The sequence below is a fragment of the Bombus bifarius genome, unplaced genomic scaffold (genome assembly GCF_011952205.1).
Source record: "Bombus bifarius isolate JDL3187 unplaced genomic scaffold, Bbif_JDL3187 scf7180000007990, whole genome shotgun sequence".
Taxonomy (NCBI): domain Eukaryota; kingdom Metazoa; phylum Arthropoda; class Insecta; order Hymenoptera; family Apidae; genus Bombus; species Bombus bifarius.
This window is the reverse complement of record NW_022884371.1, coordinates 738,773-764,523: the sequence shown is the minus strand read 5'-3', so window position 1 is coordinate 764,523 and position 25,751 is coordinate 738,773. Positions and strand designations below refer to the sequence as shown.

General features: G+C 40.5%; 1 protein-coding gene across 5 annotated transcripts in view; it reads right to left on the bottom strand.

The window, feature by feature from the left end:
* Nucleotides 1–2,298: 2,298 nt before the first annotated feature.
* LOC117205324 (dystroglycan-like) overlaps nt 2,299–25,751 on the bottom strand; it is a 110,513-nt gene continuing 87,060 nt past the window's right edge. For 4 of the 5 annotated variants that reach the window (XM_033443613.1, XM_033443616.1, XM_033443614.1 and 1 more), the window contains 14 exons: nt 21,923–22,278; nt 16,014–16,223; nt 13,813–13,941; nt 11,015–11,140; nt 10,424–10,807; nt 10,244–10,342; nt 9,304–9,744; nt 8,206–8,729; nt 7,893–8,088; nt 7,673–7,834; nt 7,360–7,596; nt 7,098–7,287; nt 6,345–7,025; nt 2,299–6,258 (listed from right to left, as the gene is read on the bottom strand). In XM_033443613.1, coding sequence (XP_033299504.1) covers nt 6,035–6,258; nt 6,345–7,025; nt 7,098–7,287; nt 7,360–7,596; nt 7,673–7,834; nt 7,893–8,088; nt 8,206–8,729; nt 9,304–9,744; nt 10,244–10,342; nt 10,424–10,807; nt 11,015–11,140; nt 13,813–13,941; nt 16,014–16,223; nt 21,923–22,228 — 3,909 coding nt within the window. In that variant the 5' untranslated portion in view covers nt 22,229–22,278 and the 3' untranslated portion in view covers nt 2,299–6,034. The remainder of the gene's footprint in view (nt 6,259–6,344; nt 7,026–7,097; nt 7,288–7,359; nt 7,597–7,672; nt 7,835–7,892; nt 8,089–8,205; nt 8,730–9,303; nt 9,745–10,243; nt 10,343–10,423; nt 10,808–11,014; nt 11,141–13,812; nt 13,942–16,013; nt 16,224–21,922; nt 22,279–25,751) is intronic. The other variant, XM_033443618.1, reaches the window with a different exon arrangement.

The following is a 25,751-nucleotide window of genomic DNA, read 5'->3' as shown; positions in this document are numbered from 1 at the left end:
CATAAATTTTCCAAACATGGTCAAACAGGCCACAAAGAGAATTCCGATTTTCTGCCAGAACATACCTAATTGTTCATTCGTCAAGAGAATTCCTAACCAGCCGTTTGGTTCATGAAACTCCTTTGCATTTTAATATTGTCGTGTAGACGGAAGCGATATTTTATTCAAATTCTTTGCAACTGTTACGTAATTGTCATTTTGCTTGTCCTTCGCGGCAATTATATTGCTGTTGAGTTTTACCTTAAGGAACGTTTCTATCGTATAAAAACTTCAACAATCTTTCGACGATTCAAGGAACGCCTTGAATTCGATCGTTACGAAAATAATTTATGTTAATCGTGATCAACGTCGATTTGACTCGATCCCTCGGAAGTATCGTTGCAGGTATTACTTAATCATCGGCTCGTGCAAAGGTATCGAGCAGACGCGTTAAAAATGCTAATCGGTAGTCGCCATCTGCAACGCCGCTTCTTTTATTTTCATAATATATTTGGTGTTATTTCTGTTAGTGAACGTTTACTATTATCGGATATTAAAATTGTTTCAAGAATAAAGTAATAATTGAGTAATTTATTTATAGAGTTTGGAAACACGGTAGATGGATCGTTGAAGCAACTCGACGAATTCGACGAAGAATTTCAAATGGCCGTTCGAATAATATTCGAATCCGTAGAATTTCGATCGATTGCTATGCTATCAGACTTAATAACTTAATAACTTCGATACTTACGTAATCGCCGAACCTTATCAGTAATTGCTAGAATTTTCAACCAAAACGCATTATGGTAATTATTATCTGAATCATTGCGTGTCAAAATTTCTCTTTATCTTCCCTCGCTCTTATCTATGTTACATCGCGAAGTACAGCGTTTCTCAATTAACGAAACAGCAACGAACAATGTCCTAAATACTAAAAATATTACTTAATGTAACGTGTTGCGTCAAATGATTCACTTTTTACTACCATTATCTCATATTATTAGAAATTCCCAAATAATGTCAGTTCTGTATTTTACCTGTGCAATGTTTTTAATCGAATCAATGCAACAAAATTTCAGCGATTCCCTCTTCCATTGCACAATTCTACGATGACGTAAAGATGACGTACTTTTCGCTATTTTTTCGATGAATCGTCCGTTCAAGTCTACGATTATTGATATGATAACGATATATCTTCATGGATGTATAGAAGGTAGAGACAATGTTTGACCATGAGAAGGTAACAAGACATCCGTCATCATCGTGGCGACTTAAATTGCTAAAAAAAAATTTATACGGGCGTGCTGCCAATGTCAAAAGCGAGGTCGGCAGTCGATACGCCGTGCCGTAGCAGCTCTTTGTCAGCTTCGATCTAATTAATCCTCGTTAAGTCATCGTCAATTGTTTACGTAAATGAAGTATTCAACTGGCAGACGCAAACTTTTGCTCACGAATCGCACGCGTGTGTACCTTGTTTCAGCTGCGATTATTGCACATGCACGTTACGATCGTACAAAGGTATTAACACCTGTCTGCTTTATTGTCATTTGTTTGTAAGTATAATTTAGCCGAAGACAGACGTAACGCGATGCACGAGAATCGAAGTGAAAAGAACAGGTGACACGTAGGTGAAATCGAGGACGGTCTCACGAAAAGTTTCGTCTATGAGAACACGCGAATACACTTTGTTTTACGTTCAATACGAAGTTAAAAAATATTTGCACGCGTAAGTTAAATGAAATGCAAACAGAAACGCACGATGAACGAGCTAAAAGAATAATAAAATAGGAAGTCAGCAGGAGTTGAGGATAGAGTGGCGTGCAATGTTTCTGGCCAGACAAATTTCTCACTTTGTATTTCAAAACCGATATGCAGACTGCGCACCTTTGTGCAACTTCGCCTTTCCGCGTACGTAATTAAGGAAATGAAACCTAAATAGGGACTCGCGTCACTGAAGCCGCAACAAAAAGTTGCATAGTTAGAGTTCTTTAAAATATCGTTTTCAGGATATGAAGCGAACGATCTACCTGGCTGGAAATTTTTGCACATCACTGGAGGTCCTTGAATTGATTCGAATATGAAAGGGAAACACAGTCACAGTCTAAATAAATGGAGGATAAATAGATCGAGATAAATAGCGAAGAAATCGACAAAGGTTAAAATAGGAAATGACAGCGTGATTTACTTTCCGGAAGTGGAAGTTCAAGGCAGAGCGACTTACCTTGCTGCTGGCAAGGTGTACCCACTCCATTACGATATCTTTAATAATCTATTTGATTTCTCTAATGTACACGTAACAGGAACGAACGAGAAGCCTGGTATCCTAAAATGGCTTTATTAACTCTTAACTTTACACGTGTTTAATATGCAGTACTTGTCAGAGATATCTGTATACGCGTGTATCTGTGTGTCTGTGTCTGTATTATTCCACGCTTCTTTCGTTAGTCGTCGACCACACCACCCGATAGGATGATCGTTAACGAGATACGATGCCTTCTCGATCGTGCAGATCGAAGGAAGGACGATATTTCATTACCTGGCCCGATTCCTTCCATCCGGGGTTCCGTCGAGGCGCCATAGCGGACAAAAATAATTTGCGAATTCCCAGTCGACGAGTATTACTTTTATGTATATATCATTATGTGTACAAGACATTCCTTATACGCGACGTGATAATCGTTTCTCCTCCTTCGTCTCTCCCCTCGAAGCGGAACTATTTCGGTGGTCCGCGTCCTTCTGGACTCCACCGATTTCTACGATTTTTCCTTCGTATTTCTTCCCTAATTCTTTCGTCGTTTCATTCTTGTTTCCCTAGCTTTTCTTCTCTTCTATACAAAATACTTTCGAACCGCACACACACACACTCTCTCTCTCTCTCTCTTCCTCTCTTCGTTTCGCAGGCCAAAAAAAAAGAAAGTAAGCTCCGTTCAAAAGCTTGTTCTTAAACACGACGATCGGCTGTATGTTCGCCAATTCCGACCTCTTCTTTACAATTTTTCCACTTCTGACACCGTATCTTATAAATATCGTACACGTTTATCATACATAATCGTCGTTTCCGTCACAATAACACAATTGCAGCGCATGAGAGTTACGCGTATAGCGATGATATGATTAGAAGCATGATATGAGTTCTGCTCTTGTCTATCGCAGGTCACAGACCGGAGATTCGAAAGTAGTCTTTGAGTAGCGTGTACACATACTGCGATCGGTCACGCACGATCGATATGGCCCCATCCACGATCCGAGCTTCTTCTATTCTTATTATATATATATTTTTTTTCTTTCGTAAAAAAAGCTTTCTGTGTCTCTTTTCTTCTTTTTTTTATTTTTTTTTGTTTAAGGTAGCTCGAGCGTGGACGCGACGAGACGATTCGTGACGCATCAATTTCCTTGAACAGCGGATACGCTAAAACGTGATACAAAAATAGAAAATACTCCCGAGGTTTTCCAATTCGTGCGATTATCGCGACGAATCGTACATGTTGTTCGTTTCATTGGAACGCAATCGTTTTGCACTGTGGAATAGAATGATCTGCCTGATTTTTATTCTGCGATAAACAAGGCGCGGTGAAGAAGGATTGAAAAGAGATAGTCGCGTGTTAATATACTTAAATCTTCTACATTATAAAGACGTGAATTAATATATATTATATCGTAATTTAGCTTGCATACCAAACATCCGTTTTTTTTTTATCATTCTACATACACAAATATCATCATTATCATCATCATCATTATTATCATCATCGTCATCATTCACACTAAGTTTTAATAGGAGTGACCCCAAATTTGTAGATTCGTCAACTACCTGTTCCTGTTGCGAAGAAGTGGATGAACAGAGCCTCCAAATTCGAGGTACGCGAAAGATATCGCTTTTCTTTTTACTTTTGTTTTGTTATTTCTCTTCCTGTTTCCCCCTTCCCTTGTCCTTCGTTCTTTTCTTTCGAATTTCTCGCATTATTTCCTTCCTCTTTGAAAAAATATCAGGAAACTATCGAGGTATTGAAGAAACGGCAGCGCGTACATACCCGTATCCCAAAAAAATTGTGGTTCATTCTCGTTCCTTTTTCCTTTTATTTATTCGTTCACGAAAATCAGTCGAAAATTTGTTTGCAACAGAGCAGCTGGTTAGATTGTACAAAATCATTCATATAAAAAACGTGTGCGCGCCCTGTTCATAGGGTGTACGGGTGTTTACGCACGTTTGTATATGTTAAAAAGTAGGTCTTATTACTTTATTCTCCTCCGTGTCCTTTTGTTCCTTCTTATTTTTAATTCCATTTTTTCTTCTCTGCTTTAAGTAGTTAGTACTTCTTTTTGGCTTGGTAACTATGTAAATTCTAAATTAAATTAAGCCATCGACGGGTTTAGAATCGTTAAAACTAGAGCTTCCTTTTTCTTTCAAACGATAAAAAAAAAAAAATAGAAACAAAAGACCTTAGATAATAGTCACAGAGCTGTTAAAAAAAAAAGAGCGAATTCTTTGTCTGATTGTGCGTGAAACGAACGGGAAGCTTCCTCCTGTACAGTGTAAAGAAAAAAAAGAAATAAAGAAATAAAAAGTGCAAGACAATGTAAACCCTAGACAGTAGGTCTTGGCAGTGTTCTTCGAACGACATCAATCTAACAATAAGTAATGCAGCAGACTGTCTATCGAACGACAAATAGGTAATATACATAGTTTTTATATATATATATATATATTTATATATATTATCATTAGTTTTTTTTCTTTTATTCTGCGTGGCCTACAGCGCCAATGGAAGCATTTTGCTGTCACTCTGCAATGGCATGTCGCGCAAACAGATACACACGGTTAAGTTATGTTCCATTTTTTTTTTCTTTAAAAAAATCCTCACTTCTCACTAAGTTAATCGTTTAAGTCTGGCATAACCGATCGTCGGATGGGTCAGTTCAATAAAATCGCAGAATATACAAAATCTTCTTCGTTCCTGTTTCGATATTCCTTCCTCTTGCAAAAACTTATGGACAGTATAAAAAAAGAGGCTTGAATAACTGGCGATAAAACTGTCTCGTCCGACGAAGAATTATCATGTATCTCTTTTTTCTCATCTGGCAGCGTTACGCGTTGTAGGTACGTTGTAAGATTCGTTAAGTCGATAGTCTTTGATACTTGGAGACCGTTTGCTTCTTTTTTTTTCATTTTTTAACAGTAAATTGCGTTAAGTCGTAGAACCATTTATAGTAAGTGTTTTCTTCGTTCACAGCAGGATACCCTTATTGCTTAAAAAATGGCACTGATATTACTGAAATATTTAACGAGTATCGTTGCTGCATATACAAACACCGACTCTCTTTGCTACCCCATATTATCGAGTAAAATACATCTCGCCCTAAACGACTGGCTGGTTCTACAAGATTCGTAAACCTAAAACCTAAAATATCCGCTTACCCGGTCGGAGTAGTAGAATCATTCTCCCTCTTTCTTTCTCTCTTTCTACAGTTGAATTCGTTACGAAAGGCAACGCGTGATTTGTAATCCCATACACTCCCTAGAAAAATGTATCCCGTGAAATTACAAGACGATCGATGACAAAAAGTGCATCTGTTTTGTTAAAAAATGAAAGTAAAAAGAGGAGAAGAAAAAGGAAAGAAACTCGAGGACGACTTTCCCATCCCTCGTTCCCTCGTCTTTCTCTTCCCTTAAATACGTTATATACCGCGGATAAATAGCGACGAATGAGTATACATGTACATAGATAATATTACAAAGTAAGTAAAAGTGGGCGTGACTTTTGGCGTGAGTTCTCCTGAACAGATCTTTCGTCTTCTCTCGTTTCGTGATACCGATATACATATACATATATATATTGTTCGAATGCCGGGACGAACGAAAGCTTTGTGTTTTCCTTTTTTTTTCTTTTTTCGTTTTTTACTTAAGATTGCTGTATATGTTCAGATTACCGCAGTTGTCCATTTTACCGGCAAGCTGAGGTTTCTTCTGATAGTTGGTTTGGTTTTGCGCGTGTATTGGGGAGTCTCCGAGCATCGCTAACATATATTTGCGCGTGGGCGAGTGAACCGTATTTTGTTAGGGTGGTACGTAGGGGGGTGGTTTTCTGTACGTCGGGGTGGGTTTAGGGCGATTCTGACGATTGGTATCGCGGTTCGTTGCGAATGGTGGAGGTGGTTGGTACGGTTCCTCGGAATTCTCCTTCGGCAACATCGGCACGTCCGCGCCATCTTCAGCCTTTTGATATTCAGGAGGTGGTAGTGGTGGTTTTTCTTCCTTCAGAATGACGGGAGACTTGTTACCTGCAATAAACGGTGAAAAATATATAGCTTAGTTAACGCAAGAATAGTGGAAAATCTAGGTGTTTAAATAAATGAAAAATTTATACCTGGATCTGGCTTTTCATCCAACTCGTCCTGGAAAATGACGGGTATACCCTTGCTACGGAAACTCTGTCTCTCGTCGTCCTGTTCGCTGACGCTCATCTTGCCACTACGCCTTCGTCTGTACAATACGCAGGCAATGATACCGGCTAGGATGAGCATTATAGCGATTATTATAGCCGGCAGGACGAACGTGATGAGATAATCATCGTGGAATGCCCCGACTGAGGTGGAATCGTCCACTGGTGGAACGTGACTGTCAGGCGAATGAACGTCTGTTAATTCGCCAAGGCAGATGCCCATGGGGACCACAGTGATTTGTTTCACAGGGAATTTCGGGCCCATAACGTCCAGAACCTCGTCCGTGACAGATCGACGATCGTTGTCACTCTTTACGAGTACTGAACGCAATCTACTGACTTCTTCGTGGGCACAATACGAGGTAGGCAAGGTTCTGTTGTGCCACGTGATTACCGTGCTACCATTCGATATACTATGTAAAGAGATCGCACTAGTATCTTTATCTTGATACAGATCACGGAGCTTTTCGATGAAATTACGCTTTTGAAGGGCAGAGTGTGCAAACGATTTGTACGGGATGTCCAAGGTCATGGAGAACTCCACCGTATGGTGCATGAAGGGTGCAGAATGAACAACAACCACTAGGCCGTCGGTGGCGCTTGCGCCTACAAGGAATTGACAAAAATTTTATAAAAATATCCAATGTCTAAATCGTGGAAGTGGTAAATTTTGCTTACCTTCTTTGTCAGTAACTACTAATTGATATTCCTTTCGTCCAACGTCACTACGCATTGGGACTCCATAAAATTCTTGATTCTTGCTGTCAAATTGCAGCCATTCCTGTGGGGGAATAGGCTTGCGTTCGATGGTCAGTAGAGACATTTGCATATTTCTTGCGGAACCATCTTCTGCATCGTAGAAGGTATCCTAGAATAATAATTTGTATTAGATTTATATTTAAATGAGACAGTGCGTTTCTTCTGTTATGACATAACATACCTCTGGTACTTTAAATACAAGCAACTGGCCAACAGTGGCATTAACAAGGTCCACCTGGTTCCTAGGTACCGGTGGGAAGTTTGATTTAGGCTCTTGCGTAGACACTTTTGGTACTTCTGGACGGGATATGTCCTCACACTGTCCAATACCCTGGTAGACCACTCGTTTGACTCTAATTTCAGGGAGGAGAACATCCCTCAATGAAGGACTGGGCTCGCCGTTTTTATCAATCAGGACCTAAATCACAGATATTTAATAACAGTCTTTTTAATACGCATCTGAAAAAATAACGAGACATTAAAACCATAATTACATGCATAAGATCGTCGATATATTCTTTAGGGCACTCGCTGCTTCTAGGTAAACTATCATTGGTCCAAGTGAAAATTGCTTGGTCGCGATCGATATCAACAGCTCTAACGGTGATATGCCTGGTATCGCTATCTCCATACAATTCGGCTATTCCTCGAATTACCTATAAACCGACAACAATTGAACGCACTAGTATAGGCTCTATTATAACAGATGAATACCTTTAGCTCCCAGTCAACGTCTGTAGGAAACTCAGTGCGCTTATCGATCCTTAAATAAATACTGAATTCATGGTTCACACTGCGACTGAGCTTGTGCTGCTGCACGTGAATGTCGAGTCGATCTGTCACATTTAATCCCTCGCTATCGCCAGCTACCAATTCGTAGGTCCAGGTAGAAATATCGTTCTCCAGTGGCCTGCGCGATAATGATTAATTAAAAAGTAAATTCTTTATATACAGGATATTTCACTGTTGAACATAGTTCACATATAATAAACCACTTTGTAATCGTTTCTTGACAACTAATGCTTACAATCCATAAACCTCCTGCGTCCTTTGATTGAATTGTAGCCAGTGGCTGGGTTTCAACGGTGCACCCTGCAGATACAAACTCAGCTTCAGGTTTCTGGTATCTCCGTCCTCCAGATCGCTGAACGTATTAGCAGGTATAACATAGCTCAATGGTTTTCCAGCCGTAACCGGTATCTTCTTCAGTCTCCTATCTTGTTTGGGCGGGAAGTTGCGAACTCCGTACAGTATGGTTTCCGTGGTAACCCTAGGTGGTTCCGTGGCAGCGCTGGTCGGTGCTGGAGTGGTAGTGGTCGTGGTAGTGGTTGTACTAGCAGTGGTTGGAGCCATGGTAGTAGTAGTGGTGGTAGTGGTGGTGGTTGTAGTTGTAGTGATCGGTGTGGTTCTCATCTGTGTCGTTGTTGTTGTGGGTGTTGTAGTGATATTTGTGACCAGTGCGGTGGTTGTGGTTGTGGTGGTGGTGTTTGCAGGTATTGGTAACAGAGTAATGGGCTGTTTCGTCGAAGACATTGACGATTGTTCCGTCGGCTAAAGGCAGAAAAAGGATGCTTTAATATTGGGGAACAAGCGGTCAAATCGTCGAATCTCGATGTATGAAGACATCGTGAATAATAAAAAAAGGGACAAATTAATTATGGTAATTAATGAATGCTGCGAGAAGATCGTGCGAATTATCTTTTCCACCACAATTTCGAGATGCAAATGCAAACAAGAAACCTTGGTTTTGGCCAGTTTCTCATGGACAATGCTCCCTTCCCGTGGAGTTAGCACGCTTGCTTTACTCGTATGAATTATTACTCGGCGCAGCTTACTCTAAAGTGACACGCCTGTGCACGACGCTGTATTAAATTACACTTCTAAGCTGCGCTTAACTTTCCCGCCAGCATCTATGCAGCTTTGTGACAAACGACAATGAGCGAAGGATATCCACGCTACGATCCTCGTCGCGCATCGTTTATAAGGCAGAAGATGGCTTTAGGTGGGCTATGTGATACACAACGACCTATCGTTTGGCATACTAAAGCGACAGACTAACGTGAACGGACTCTACGCGTAGCATGAACTATCGTACAAACGAAAGCTTGAAGCATTGAAGCATTACCTCTTCCGTGGTAACATTAACGGTACCATTGGTGACGTCCGGTTCCGTCCTTTCGACAACAACGGTGGTAGGTGTGGTTCCCATTGTTGTGGTACTAGAATGAGGAACGATTACCGAAGGAGGGATGGTGGTGAGTTCTGGTATAGTGACAGATGACACGTTTAGAGATTCGGTCTCCGTGTATCTGGTGTTCTTCGTTGTCTCTTCGGTGCTCTCCGATTTCTCCGGTGTCTCGGTCGATGGGACAATGATGGTCGGCATGATGCTTGCTGTTGTTGTATCTGCTATTGTTGTACTCGTTGTTGTGCTAGTTGTTGTATTGGCCGTTGACGAGGGTGGTTGTTGGGTGGTTGTTGTTGTTGTCGAAGTAGTTGAAGTGGTCGTCGTGGTGGTGGTTGTTGGAGTTGTTGATGGTGGTGATGTAAGTTCAGTGGTTGTTGTCTGCGAAATCGTTAGTAGATGCGATGTACGGCACGAAAAACTTGGTTAGTTACATTACGAAGGGAGCGAAGAAGATGTATACAAAAAAAAGGACTATAAAGAAAGAAAAAATAATATATATATGTGCTTTTCTCTCTCTCTCTCTCTCACACACACACACACACTCAGGCTTTCGTATCCATTTCAACAGAGTTACTTCGCATTACAGCGCTTCCTATACATCGATCGATACCGCCTAAACGGCATAGAAAATGGCATAAGTCGGCATTGAACACGCAGTACCCACAGCTAGACTAAAATATTTTAAGCGCAACGATTCCCTTAAGCGATTGGCGTGGCGAATGAAGGACAGAGACATAAGAATTTTTAACGAAAGCCAGTTATATAGCGATGTTCTTTTGCTATTTTCTTTTTTAACGTTTCTTCTAGTTTAAGAGAAGAATCGGTGACAAATTTCAAATTTATCACACGATTCGATTGGCTTCAATCCGATACTTACGGTCGACGTGGTGTCCGTAGTGGTTCTATTCAATGCACTCTCCACTACATTTGGTTGATTCACGACTGGAATCTCCTCCTCATCGATATCCTCTTCGGTCTAAGACACGCATAAGTTCCGTTAATTTTCCATAAAACTAAAATATCTCTAATTATTCTCCGTCGTATGAATACAACTTACATTCCAATCGATAGGTTCTTCTCCATGGTGATGCCTGTGTGGATGTTCGGGCAGATTCGCTCTAGGTGAATTCGTGTCCGGCATGAAAGTTGGCGATACTTGCGAGTCATCGCCATCCTCACCGTCCTCGCCATCCTCACCGTCTTCGTCATCCTCGCTATCGTATTCGATGTCATAATCATCGTAACTTTCGTAGTCCGCGTTACCGTAATGCCCAGAACCGCTTTCCCTTCTGCTTCTCAACAACAAGCTCGACTCCGTCTTCACGCGCCATAGCAGGACCGGAAGTTGCATCACTTCCGCCAGGGTACCATCCTTCGCTTGTTCCCGCAGATGTTTCACCAAATCTGTCTGGTGCCTCCATAAATGACCGTCGCAACCGACCTTTTAATAAAATTCGAACGTGAAATGTTAGCTTTGATCGTTGTCAATATCCTTTGCTATTCTTTCTTTAAAGAACTGTGAAGTGGTACAGCACAGAAAAAAAAAAAAAATAATGGTCTTTGAATGAGATTCGAATTCGGGCCGTTGCAAACTGACGAAAGTAAGAAGACTACGAGGGAAGTAAAAATTTCAATCAAAAGGTCTCACCTGCCACTGGACCGCCGTGAGGTGTTTCTCTTTCCGGTGTTTCACGTTTCCTGATCCGCTGAGGATCACGGTAGAATCATCGTTGAAACTTTCCTTGGCGTTTTGCGGATGCATCGAAAACGCGCTCTGAAATTCGAATCGAGGATGAACGAAACGTCACAAATGAATAAAAGAGGCGAATTTTTTTGCCGATAGTAGACAGCGCAAATAACGAGGGAGATGTCGGCGCATCCCGATTTCGATTACGTCGAGCACTCTAATCGCATGGAAAATAGATTTTTGTTCGTCGCGACCCGGCTAGGGCAAAAATTCCACGGGATGCAATTAAATCATCCTCAATGGCTGAAGATTGAATTCACGTAATCGATTTGATTATTCCGATGAAATGAATTTCTCCGACGATGCAATTTCCCGTGATTTAAGCGGCGCGACTCGTTTCGAGATCTCTTGCGACGTTTCCGAAATATTTCCACTTCGATATGCAGAAAGTTATGATTCTATAAATATAGTCAATCGCGATTATTCGATTTCTTCGATTGGTAGGGTTAAACGACGAAAGTGTACACAGTCGAGTGGATCGTATTATGTACAGAGAAAAATACAGTGGAAAAATACAGTATACAATTTTATATATGGTGGTTGGTAACTGGTGGTACAAGCGGAAAGGGGGTGATTCTACGCGAAAAAAGAAGTCGAAAATATAGAATAAAAATTTTTCGCTTGAGGCTCTGTTTTCGAGAAAATCGACTTTGAATTTTCGCTCGGTACGCGTGCGGTACGTTTTAACGGATCTCACTGTAGATCGTTGTCTCGATGGAAAAATTAAAAAAAATTTTTATTCTATATTTTCGACTTCTTTTTTCGCGTAGAATCACCCCCTTTCCATTTGTACCACCAGTTACCAACCACCCTGTATAAATATTAGGTCATCCCATAAGTTCGTGCCGTTTTTCCAGCGGTTACATGTTATTTTTTTTAAACACCTATGAATCGTTGTCTTAGGTATTTTCAGAACATTTGACATCTCTCGAACTGTCAAACTTCGTGATTTTTCAACAAGATCCCGAATTTTATCTTCGTCTGTCCGAGGAGGACGCCCGGAGCGTTCCTCGTCTTCTAAACAGAAATTCCCAGCTCTAAAACGTTGGAACCACTTCCTACAGGTGCGAGATGAAAGCGCATTTTCTCCGTAAACAGCACATATGGTTTTCGTGGCAATTGTTACAGAACTTCCCTTCCGAAATTCATATAACACGAGATGTCGAAAATGGATACGCATTTCACTCACGATTTTTTACTGTTAGAAGTCACTGTGTTCGCTATATTACGATCTTATACCCACGAAAATCTGCTCTAGCCTGTTCTCCATCAGCTAAGCTCAAGTGCATTGGTCCCTTATCGCCGTATGTTTATAAATCGACACATGAAGTGTATACACAAAAGTCGGCACGAACTTATGGGATGATCTAATATTATGATACTTGTTACGATAACAAGATTCATCCAGAAAATGGGAACAACCGCGGAGATTGTAAAATGTACGAAAAAACTAAATACGATCTAATCTCTAGCGCGTGGACTATCGCACACTCTGCCGTTCTACCTGTTTTTGCCTCGTGGAAAATGCTATCTGCGTTCTTCATATTGCACCTAACTGCAGTTTCTCAGCGCGCAGTCATAAAAGCTGCAAATCTCATTCGTTCAAGCGATACCAGGCAATGTAAAATACCAGAGAGAAAAATTGGACGTTGTTGTCTCCAACAGCAGTAAAAATATATTGTAGAGATAATAGCAGGACGGAAATGAGGAGGGAACAGTCTGACCCGCGTAGAAACATGCGCAACGAGCGCAGGTCTACGTATATAAAGAGTAACGTGTTTCTTTGTTTTTCGCGGTGATTAAATTAATTAAGAATTCCCGAGACGCGCGGTGAGAAAAAAATGGCGGCCTGCTCAAAGGCGTCCAATTTATGCTCGACGGAACCTCTTCGCCGAGGATGCTTTAAAACTTGAATATTTTCTGTATTATGTCGAGCTCGCGATGCATCTTCTATTTCACAACGTTGCACTGGCCGGTGTAACGTCATAAAGTTTCCCTTCTCATAAAGAAGCTTCTCCTGGCAAACTTTATCAAATATTCTTCGCCACGAGCGTTGCTTCGCGCATTAGGATAGCTCCGCGATTTCTCATATTTGCTCGATTAAAACTTCTGCCTAATTCCGGTTTCTTAATGAATTAGAATGATCTATATGAATGTTAGAAAAAACCCCAATACCCTAGTCCAGACTTGCACTATAGCCGTCCTTAAGCAATAAAAATAAGAAATAGTCTTAATGTTCCGATCTGACTTTATGACGATGGGTTTGGGCTCGAAGTGACATAGCGGGTCACTAGATGCAGCCACGATCACGGGAGGGACATGTACCTGACCGAGGTATGAAATGATTATATGGCTCTCCTTAAAAACAAAGAAGTGGGGACAGGAGTATATAAGGGCAGCTTCTTTTGTATTAAGGGAGTTAGTTTGTTAGTTAAGTTAGTTCTTCCTGTCGGTTCGCTCGAATTGCTGAAAAGTGGTGCTCTTCGGCCTTTTTATCTCAACTTGTCTCGATCTTTGTAATCGTTCGAAACGTCAGCAGAGACGCACGCAGGACGGAACGCGTTGGAATTTCTAGAAATCTGGTCAGAGATTTTGGTTCGTCGGTCGCGTGGAAATCGAGTTTCAATCTTTCCTCGACCTTCTTCTTCTTCTCGACTAAAGCTACGAGGATTGTGCATATACGCGTAACGCTATCGTACCACGTGCAGTCCCAGAAATCCTGCGAGGTTCTCGATGGTGTTGACTCGTGTAACCGGCGAGAGGTTGTCGAACCTGGCATCCAGCAGTATCGTCAGCAGCGTCTGTTCCTCCCCTTCGTTGCAGTGTGTCTAAAATCAGAGAGACGTCCCATTTCAGTTGGCTGACTGGAGGCAGAAGCGAACGGTGTCAGTGTGCGAAATGCGAGGAATTAAGGCCGACCATCCAAACGATACTCAGCCGCGATGACGCACAATACGCAGGACTATCAATTGGCATCAATCAACAACGTCTACCAGACTAATTTCTCGGCGAGATTTAAACGTGGCGTACCGATGCAATCGCACGACGTGCGGCGATCTTTTGCTCCACCACTGCGCGCGAGTAGAACGAATTCCACCCTTCTATCCCGGGTTCTCTCGATTCAGAAAATTTGTCTAGAAGATCGGTTGGATTTTTCTTACCGTCTTGTAGGAGTTTTATTAGATTTCGCTATCTTCATCATGGGACGCGTTATATGGTAAAACGAAATAAAATGGTCAAGGGTGAGGTATAATTGATAAGGGTTGATAATTCTTATCAAGTAGCAGAGAATTAATTTAGAGCAGAATGGATTGTGTTTGTGCGAGATAATGTAACGAATGGACTGCGGATTTTCACGCAAATTCGCGTTTTTACGAACACGATAAAAAGAGAGAGAGAGAGAGAGAAAATAGAAGCCAAGGTAGAGATTTGCGTGTTTCAACCGCTTAGTGTTATAAATAAAATATACAATATAATTTGCCGAGCACGTCGCACAAGGTTGCTGTTTCTCTGGTAAAAATCGAATAATTGGAAACGGCAGGCAAACGGTAGCAAATGGAATTTCCCGTTTGCAAGCGGCCAGGGTCGAGAGATCGCGCACGTACGCGTGCGTCGAGGGGTGAAATCCAGTTTACCCGATTAATTAATCGACGCTAAACGGTTCAAAAATGGCGATGTTTCCGTGGACGTGAGTGATCCAGGTAAGCGGCCACAGTCTCGTAGCGAAGGATAAACGTGATAATTTCGTCGAACGATTTAACGAGCACGGCATTGCGACCAATTAATTATCTAGATACCGAAAATCGGCTGGATCCGATTAAAACGATCGACGCGTCGCGCAAAAGTCAAACCCCGATATGCTTGTTGCTCGATCGGCCGACGAAACCGATTAACGCGCTAATTGATTTACCGCTTCATTAACAGCTTCGGCTGGACGCGCCGAGTTTAGCAACAAACGAGCGTGCTCTGGCCAACCTGAATGATCTGCTCGTTCGCTCAAATGGATAATAGGTTTAAAGAAACGTGAGTTTTTTAACACTGGAAATATCAGAGTTTCATTTCACATTTTTCTTCTACTCGACTAAACTTAAGAACGATTTATTATTATTTTAGACAAGACATTGGACAATGATGTTTAGAAAATAGGAATTTTGACGGATTCAAGCGAAGATGACCTGATTGATCGTTCTAAGGCGAAACGATCAAGCACCGAAGATTTTTACAAAATTATAGTTCTATACAATGAGATTTGAAGATATTAGCTTGTCCGAAAAGTGTCTTTCTTTTGCAAGTATGTCTTTCACAACAGTGCAGCTTCATACAAATGTGAAACCAAGTCTGCGAAATGTCGCGATGTTTGTCTCAACAGAACAAAATGCATCGTACGTAATTCGACAAAATAATATAAAACAAAAAAAACCTTGTGCGTCTATTATTTGCTCATAAAACGAAAGAAACTTTTCGAACAAGCTAATACAAATGTTCCGAAGCAGCAAATTTACCTGTTAGGATAATTTCCAATTATAGTTTGATATACTGTTCGATCGATATCGTTGGATCCTAAAAGTTTCGTTTGTTTCCACGATTTTTATTCCTTCGCTGACGCGACTACGACTCACACGTAATTCTGTTCGATCGATTTTCAACGAGATCTTTCGTATTTGAAAAAAGAATAACAGTTACTGTTCAAAACGAAACGATTCACACGGTTAGTGGAAAAAGTTAGCAAGTTGGCCAACAGGTTGCGAGATCCTACGATTAATTCTGATAGTGGCAGGCTAGTAGTACCTGTTGTTCGGCCAGGAGCTAGTTGAATCGTTGCCAATAGAACGCTTTCATCGTTAACGATAGGGCCTGGCAACGGTGCTCGAGAACTTTTGCTCAAATATAAGGAACTCACCTTTCCGTCTCTGTGCTTCAATTCCTCGTGTTTCTCCGGCACCACTTGCACGACGAACAGGTCCTTCGTTTCACTTACATCGTGCTTTGGCATCACTTTTACGCTTAAAACGCGTCTGCCCACGTCCTTCTTGGTCGGGACGCCCATCACAGTCGACGCCGCGTCGTCCCAATACAACCATCGTAGCAGTTTTCCGTTAGGGTCGAACAACTGTTTTTACAACATATAAAAATTGCTTAATGTATCTGTTTCTTTCTCAATCGTTTGATATTAACATATTGTTGACCGGGCATTAGTTAATTCGTGTTTTTGTAGCCAAACGTTGCCGACTGGCCACGAGTCGCTTCTAAGTTACGTCCTTTGTTGTAAATAAAATTTCAACGATGACGGAACGTACCCATGAGGAATCTTTCAATGAATTATAAGCTGTTTTATCTGATATTTTATCTGATAGTCCCAGTGAAATATTAAAAGTTGACTAATAAAAAAATTTATGTTGAGAATTGTGCATCTTAATCGTGGACATAAAAGTAAACGAACGGTTAAATTATACTTAGAAATTATATCAAAATAGTTTCAGATTTATTTAACACTTTGACTGCCACGTTGGGTCATATATGACCCGCCACGGTTTCTCCTGTGACGCCACACGATGGTCATTGGTGACCGGAGCGCTTGAACTACTTACAATTGTAAATATTAAATGGAAATTGACAGTCAGGGCATTTTGAATATAACCGATAAATAGAAGATACTTTGAAACAAAAAGTGCCCCATTGAACGATTAAACATTTTTATTAGAACATCAATAAAAAAAAAATGAGAACAAATCTTGCATCTAACGGTGCACTGTGTTTGCATCCACATCTTCGAGGGCTGATCTACGAATATTATTATAAACACACCTTAGAAAATAATCGTAAATGCTGCTTTATAATCGTATAATCGAAGTTAGAAGTGTGCACATACCTTACTATTATACAGGGTGTTTGATGACTGGTGGTACAAGCGGAAAGGGGGCGATTCTACGCGAAAAAAGAAGTCGAAAAGATAGAATAAAAATTTTTCGTTTGAGGCTTCGTTTTCGAGAAAATCGACTTTGAATCTTCGCTCGGTACGCGTGCGGTACGTTTTAACGGATCTCACTGTAGATCGTTGTCTCGATGGAAAAATTAAAAAAAATTTTTATTCTATATTTTCGACTTCTCTTTTCGCGTAGAATCATCCCCTTTCCGCTTGTACCACCAGTTACCAACCACCCTGTACATTTGCACGCGTCTCAGCACTCTTTGTCTCACCATCTTCTATACCACACTACGAACGTACCAGTTGCGTTCATCTGTTTTTCGAGACGCTGTGCACACGCATACTTCCACACACTCATACTCACATACGTGTGTCACTACGTGTGTGTGTAGCACACAAAATTACACATATCTCAATAATTTATTAAAGTTTATTTACATCGTTTCACTTCCACATCCAATTACGAAATAATAGCCGGTGACAAGAGATAAATTCTCAGTAAAATTGCCGGTCGACGATGTGTTAAATAAAACGAATTATTTAATACCAAAACTACCAGAGTAATCGAAATGATCAAGGCGTGGTTTTTACTAGAAATTTTATGGAATTCGCAGAGGTGCATTTTTTTGCTTATTCTAAGTTTGCTGCTCAATCGATGACCCTTCATGGCCTGGCGTCAATTCCACTGTCAGGTACAGGTAATTATCATAGTAGCGAACGCGCGAATAGAATTGTGTAAGTTGATAGTTGGTAATGTGTGTCTTTCTGGCAAAAGGAAATTGGATGGGTTTAGTTGAGTTTGGTTTCAGGTCAGTCACTCCATCGTCCGTATCCGAATGTCCAATTTCACTTACGCGCTTCACAGGCATTTGACATCTCGTCAGATTTTTGCTTGCGTGATAATTATAGTAAACGTCGATTAACAGACTCGAGAACAGAGTAAACGATTCTGTCTTTCTACCTCTCGCGCTAAAAGCAACTCGCATATTGCTTTCGTAACTGTGTGTCAAGCAAGCGAAGGAAATATAATTGCGTAACGTATGCAAATTCCATGGGTCGGCGAGTGAAAATCGCTGGCGAAAGAACCAGTCAGAAGAGAAAATCCGGAGGACGAAAATCCGTACGACGAAAAATACGTATTTAGATTCCTCGATCAAATGAAATAAATCGCACGAAGATAGGGAACGTTTTCATAAGAAATTGGCGAATTTATATGGACTGTGACTGTAGTGTCGCGAAATTTCATCGTCGTCGCCGCAAATAACGTGCGAACAAAAACAAAAAGGCGTCGCAGATGTGGTTTTTATTTTCGTCCATGCCATTGGGTATTCTTTCTTCGAAACGCGTGGGTATGTTCATCGGTCGAGGGTCGTTGCTCGTTCGATTTTATCGCACGAATAAAATGCCTATCGACGGCCTACTAAACGAAAGAGAAGATATGGCTGACGTGCGGTGCTGGCGATTACATTTGGATTATCGAATTTTCATTTCACTATCGTCGCTATCGTTTCGAAACACGAATAGTTCGTGCGAACGTTCGTGCAGCAAAACCACACATCGATTGCTGCTTAATAAATTTGTTCCGGGTTATTTCAAGTTTCATTTTAAAAACAAAAAATGCCAAGAAATCCTTCTGACCGATTCGATAGGCAATAAATCTGTAAGCATTCGGCCGAATAAATTTGTCGCAAGTCCAAAACGCTTCAAAAATTCAGTTAGAATTGCGTAGAATGTACTCGAGTGTCGGTTCGACCCTCGTTCAAGAACATAAAATGCTAATGTAGGATCTGGTTTCCTGGCGATGAATGCCGTACCTTGCGAATTTCTAACCGTGTTATCGGCAAATTGAATCAGGGATATAGATACCTAGGGGCGTTAGCATGGCCGACAAAAGGAAGTGAAGGAAAGACACGGGAAGCTACGTACGGTAGGATGGCGGTATGAAATTTGGCGACAATCCAGAATTTGCCCGAAACGGAACCCTGGAATTCCTGGCTCCTTTCCGTTTGACAAATTAAGACGCGTTCGACTATTTGTTGCACCAACGTTGTGGGTCAAGCTGAAGTTACATTAACGTGCCGAGATCGCTATGATTCCATAGAATCGAAGAGTTGCGAAAAATTCGGTTAAAATTCCACTGTCTCAGGAAACGTAGCCGGGAAAAATTCCTCGAGGCGAAAGAAATTACCATCGATATCCACGTAATATCCTGAATTCGAGTTTACGATCCGAGAATATTGAAAGGACGACATTATTATTTCATCAGTTTGAAAAACAATTTTGTAACAAAAATGTCCAAAATAAAGTTAAAAAAAATAAAATAAAGTTAAATAAAGTAATCGCAAGTGTCTTGTTGATAACCGTTTCTCTTTCATCGTTGTTATCCTTCGTTGAATAATTTCTTTTACCATTTCCTTTCTTTTTTCTTTTTTACCTACTTATTACGTAGATGTTTATCTACAAGAAGGTAAGAGAAAATTTTCCTGGATCTGCATCAAAAATTCTCGTAAATCATGCTCGTGACAGAGGCTTATTACTTGAACCTGCGTTTCGTAGAATATAGTTTGCTGCCCACGTGTGCTTCTGATTTGCGAAAACAACACTGTCCGCTACCAACTGAAGTAACACAAGCATTACGCGCCACCCACATCTGTTGCAGCATCAGCGGGGATGATGTCACTGTTTGATATCCTCGTTTAATAGTGCACTTCGCTTGAAATGGGTCACGATAAATTAAACCACGATACCAACCACAATAAACCGAAGATAGTGCGCAAACTTTTTAAACGTGGCTTCTAAGTGAAACAACAAACAATATACTTTCAACTTTTCGACAGACAAATCCGGACGAATTTATGCTAGCAGGAAAATCAACGTGACCTACTCCAAGACAAAACTCCTCTCTGGTGACCGAAGTCACGTACGAGAAAAGTATTTTAAATACGAGTAAAGAGATTGGAAAAAGAAAGATTCAGTTCACGATCGTTGGCAAGCAGCCAGAATTAACGCACTTTGTCGGCGGGGTACGTTTCGCTAAACGCAAAATGACTCGTAAATAACAAAGATTAAATACGCCACTGTGTAATCCCTACGGTTACAGTGCATCAGATTTATGTGTCTATTGGTAAAGGTCAGAGTATTTTTAACGTTTGTAAATATAACGTTGGCGGAGGAAAAAAAGTTTGAAAGGTATCATTTTTATTGCATTTCGTGGAAATTATATGACAAAAGTGTCACAAATCTCGAGGTAAATGAACATTATCGACGTGGTGGAAAGTATTTTTCATCGCGTACGATTTAATCGCGTATCGCAAAAATGAAGGAATTGGTCGTCGGTAAAGAAAGAAAGGCAAACCTCAGCACAAATCACGCGATTATCTCGCAAGCAAAATAAGTAAAATACTGACGACATCGATGGTAAAAGGTATACAAACAAAGGTATAGCAAAAAGACAAACGTACTGGCTAACTATTCGCAGATTTAAACTCAACTTTTGGGAAATGAACTGAAACGATTGTAAAACCAATATGAGAAATATCGGTTGCAATGAATCGCATTAAGAAGCTGGAGTCACTTTAATCGCTTTAGTCACAAGTACTGAGAACAGTCGTTCTGTCTCGTGTTATCTGAGAAACTCGCACTGACGCAAACATCTAAAAATTTCGACGGACCAAGAGGAAACAAGTAGATATGGAAAGAAAGCACGATGAAAAGCTCCTAACACAATTTTTAACCAGTTAGCGGCGGAATCGTACACGCTCTCCCACTGCAAGAAAGCTGAGAAAGGAACGTCCTACCGATTTGTCAGCCTAAAAAGAAAAAAGCAAGATCCGTTTTAAGGGGGTGTCCTGAATTAGAATGTTCTAAAACAGCGTCGTCTCGTGATTGCTTTTTAGAAGGGAAAGAAAGAAATGAAGTTATTGAATTTTGAGGTATGGTTTTATATATATTTAACGAATACAAAAAGATTTTTTTTAAAGTAAGAACGAAATTATAACAGATTTCGAAGCCTATTTCGTGGGCTGCAGTTTTCAATCGGCGGGAGGGATCCACCTCGTAATTTTTGAGGACGAGAAACCAAAAGAAGGATTAAATTATTATATATTTTTCTTCTCGATGAACTAAAAAAAAGGCAGAAAATAGTGTGAAATTAAAAATTTTGGCGGGTTTAAAGAAAAAATGTGTTTTATAAAAAGAAAAAATAAACTTTAAGGTGCTACAACAATTATTTAAATAAACTTTTTGACGAACTTTTTTAGTTCATCGAGAAGAAAAATATATAATAATTTAATCCGTTTTTGGTTCTTTGTTTCGGTCAAGAATTGCGAGGTGGATCTTTCTCACCGATTGAAAACTGCAGCCCATGAAATAAGCTTAGAAATCTGTTATAATTTTTTTTTACTTCAAAAAAAAATTTTTTTGTATTCGTTAAATATATATAAAACCACACCTCAAAATTCAATAACTTCATTTCTTTCTTTCCCTTCTAAAAAAAATCACAAAAAGACGCTGTTTTAGAACATTCTAATTCAGGACACCCCTTTAAGACTCTTAAAGACGGTATCCAGCTGGGTTACGTAAATCAACCTGGCGCATAAGAATTTCCCTAATCTCGATTGGACAAATTGTAAAGTTATAATAAATAAACGAGTAAATAAAAATAGAACTCGAGGGTACAAAAGTTACTAACACGCGTATGCGTACGAAATTATCAATATTAAACTCTACCTCTGTCGAATATTGCAACGTGATTATTTCGCATCTGGTGTACCCCATAGATAACACCGACTACAATTACCAACGTAATTAATAAGGACAGCAGCTGGTATCCCCAACTATCGAAATATTGAAATTTAAAGCAAATATAAATGGAGATTTCTCACCTCGTAGTAGTCTTCAGGGCCGCTGAAAGCTTCCTTGTGGACTTTAAGCTTGAGCACATGTCCAACTGGTACGACGACGTGAGGAACGTTGTGCACCTTGTCGAATTGATGCCTTTTTGCGTCATGGAAATACTTCGGCTCGTACCAGCTGGTCCTGTGCTCGTCTAATCGACGACTGATAACCGCGGCTGCGGTGCTGGTCGTCTCTTCGCCGACGTCGTCGAACACCAGGTCGTCCTCCTGCAGGGTGAGGCCCAGCACCGCGGGCAGCAGAAGGAAACACGCGAGGACGTAAGGATTCTTCATCTTGCGGGACAGATCTCCTCGATCGTTGCTATCATATCATGCTGAAGTACCTGCAATCAGATAGAAGAGCATTGTTATTATAAATTGGAGTTTTTACAGCGAATCTTACAGCATAAAATAGCGTTCAAGTGTCCAACATGACAAGATAAAGAGAGGAGTGTGCGATGAAAAACAACTATGATTTAAAATGACTAATATTATCTAATAAACTTGGATAATCTTTCAGCAACTTTTATATATATATATAGAAGATATTGAATTGTTTTTCGATAATCGAGCGTTTACACTATTGCATAATCACTGTTGACATTTTGCTTTTTATCTGACTGATTCGCGTAGACTAGCGAGTACACAGAAAGCTAACTGGAAACTGATAAAAAGGCGAAACCAACGGGAATAGCTGAGCTCGTTCAATGAACACCCCCACTATAATGAAATAAAAATAGTTATGATAACAGCGGCTTCATATGATGTATAGAATCACGTACGAACGATGTGACGGCACGTTCCACGTTCGATTGCTCATTAAATACTGTCACGCGTTGTTAGATCATAGAGAAACAGATTCGTGTTCATCACGCAACGTGCCTTATCGGAAACAATCAGTCATATATTCAGAAACAATCGGTCGTATATTCATCTAGCAAAAATTTATACCACCATACTACTAGAATTATTCATCTATTTATCTAGTTTATTATACAGGCGAACTGGTTTTGGTAAAGGCCAGGCATTGAAAGGAGGTCAGAAATCATAAAGAGGAAATATTGTGTAAAAATAAGAAGACGCTATAAATCGAAGCGCGATCGAATGTAACAAAATTGATATAAAATCTAAGAAAGAAAGGCATAAGAAATATTTTCGCGGCTCTAATATTAACTTTTGTTGTACCTTCGTCGACATCTTGGAGAATGGAGATTCGGGCCAGTTTTGTGATATTTCCGCTAAAAAGTATTTTTAAAACATACAAACTGCCCACATTTACTCCGTTAGAACTGTTAACCATCTAATTCAGACAGTCGAAAAATCCACAAAATCTATAAGTGATACATAAGTATCGCTAAGATTCAGGTTTGAAATTAAAGGAATCTGATGCTTCGATGTTGCGAAAGATTTGAAATTAATTCAGCTAAGGAAATTTCCAACGCCGATAAGAAGCACGAAACAATGCACGTTCGATCGATCGCCATTTCACGCGCTAATCGTCTCCGGATCGATGAAAATTAACGGTGAACGATCGAACGATTCGCAGCCTGTATTTCTCAGCTCGTAAGTCGCTAGCTTCTCTCTTTTCCATTGGTCCAGTTTCGTCGCTCGTTCCATGGGTATTTAACGAAAGGAACAATGGAACGTTTTCGTGAACGAGACCGAATGCATTCAGTAGCCGACCAATGATAGTCAATAAAGGCTTTCATTGCATTTTTATTTCCTCTTATTGCTCGGTCTGTCGAGGACCGTGCCATTAATTGGCCGAGCCGGACAATGAGGACCTCACAGTTAAGTCGACGCTGCTCCATGTTTTCAGCGGTAAATACACGCCGTCTGCCATCGCCGTGATCCTTTTTATTCCAACAAATTCTCAACAATTTCTACCACGTAGAAAATTTCTCACGAACGCTGCGTTGCGAACGATTGATCGGTCTGTTAACTCGATGGATGCAAACGAGGTATATTGGATTCCTTGATGAAGCGTCACTGGCTCTAACGTAAATTGCAAATTAGATTGAACGAACCTTTACACGGTAGTTTTATTAATTCACACTAATGTTTTCTAAATTTTTAATATTATTTATATATCCGTTGGTAGACTTTCGCCAATGAAATCGCATTGTGTAACATTCTTCCTGATACCGTAAGTTTTTCGCAACCATAAACTACGATGCAACTGACGCTAGCACAGGATACTATTAAAATTTCATTCTTCCGCTGCATTCTCCGGAATTGAAGATTTCATGCAACTGGAAAAATCTTACGTTCACAGTAATGCTCTTAGCGAATGATTACTTGATGTTTTAGAGTCTATACGTACATCCTTTCTAACAACGAGATTAATAGTTTTAATAATTCGCCATCGATATATGGTCTGTCATGAGATGAACGCGAAATGGAATTGAACAGTATCTCGATACATTTCGCGGCCAAATGTGATCCTCCTGATACCAAAGACACGTAGAACTGTGAAACACGTTGCACTTTTCCGCAACCGATGCCCTGACCCGTTTGCGATGCACTTCTGACCCTCGTTACTTTATTGTAGTAAAGGCGATAGCGCGATTCATGCCGGTTTCCAACAATGAAGCATTGTGAAACAGCCGTGACCCGCCCGCCTTCCGGATAAGCCGTATCATTGTCATTCAACGACTTAAAAAATAAATCATACGACATCGATAACCCACATCCCATTTAACGAGCGCATAAATCAAGTACCCTTAATTGCTAATCGTTATCGAACCAATTAGCTTCGACAAATTAGGTTCAAACGTTTACTCCATCGTTATATTCGTATTTGAAGATCCGTTTTATTTTTGTGAATATAATAAAAAGAGAAATAAATAGGGCTTCAGCGAAGATTTGCTCGTACGTTAAATATTCCAAAAGATAATTGATATTTCTGCATCTTATGCGCATTGTATGCAATTTTTCCACTTTCTAAATAAATTACAAATCTTCTTGTCGTGTCTCATCACTTTGCTAGATGGCAACTAAGTGATTGCGGATTTTGTCATTAGGTGGTGTTGACGAAGTCCGCGATCACTTAGTTGCCAACCCAATAGACCCTGAGACAGAATGATAATATCGATATTTAAAACTGATCAGAAAACGCGACCAGAATCGATAGACCACCGATTTACCGACTTCGCGTGATAAATAAAACATGGCACACCTGTGGCGAGCGTCTATGGGGAAACGGCGAGATTAATCGCGTACAAATCGTCCATTTCGTTTTCCAAATTCGGAAACAGCGTTCATTCGTATCAGCAGGTCGGAAACGCGCTAACGATCCATCGAAACAGACAGAAACGGTTGTATCGACTGGCATAAATTACGCGTCTTTACCGGCGAGCGCTCGAATCCCGAATAGGGTTTCGCTTTTAAACGATCGTATAAATCGAGTTCGTCGCGTTAATCGAAAGGAGGGCGACGCGTTTTACTGGCTGCTTCCAGGAAACATCGAAGACGGCCAACAGTACCAGAAGACTGTGTCGTAGGTGGAGACAATCGAGTTTGCGTCCGGATTTACATACGTCGCCAGGAACTTTTGTAACGCTGTGGTCGTAGTGTCTGCGACAACCGTGCAGTCTATAAGCGACCAACGCGTATGGAGAGTAGCGTAACGCTACAGTGTCAGACTTTGGAGGAATCGGAAAGAAACGACGTCTTGGAAAACGTTTGTCTTTCACCTTGATATCGTTTCGAGAAACTTTGACAAGCTTTTATTTATTTATTTATCGTATTTATTGTCAATGTTCGAGTTCGATGGCTGAAGTGGTCGAGTATTTGAAATTACATAATAGTACAAGAA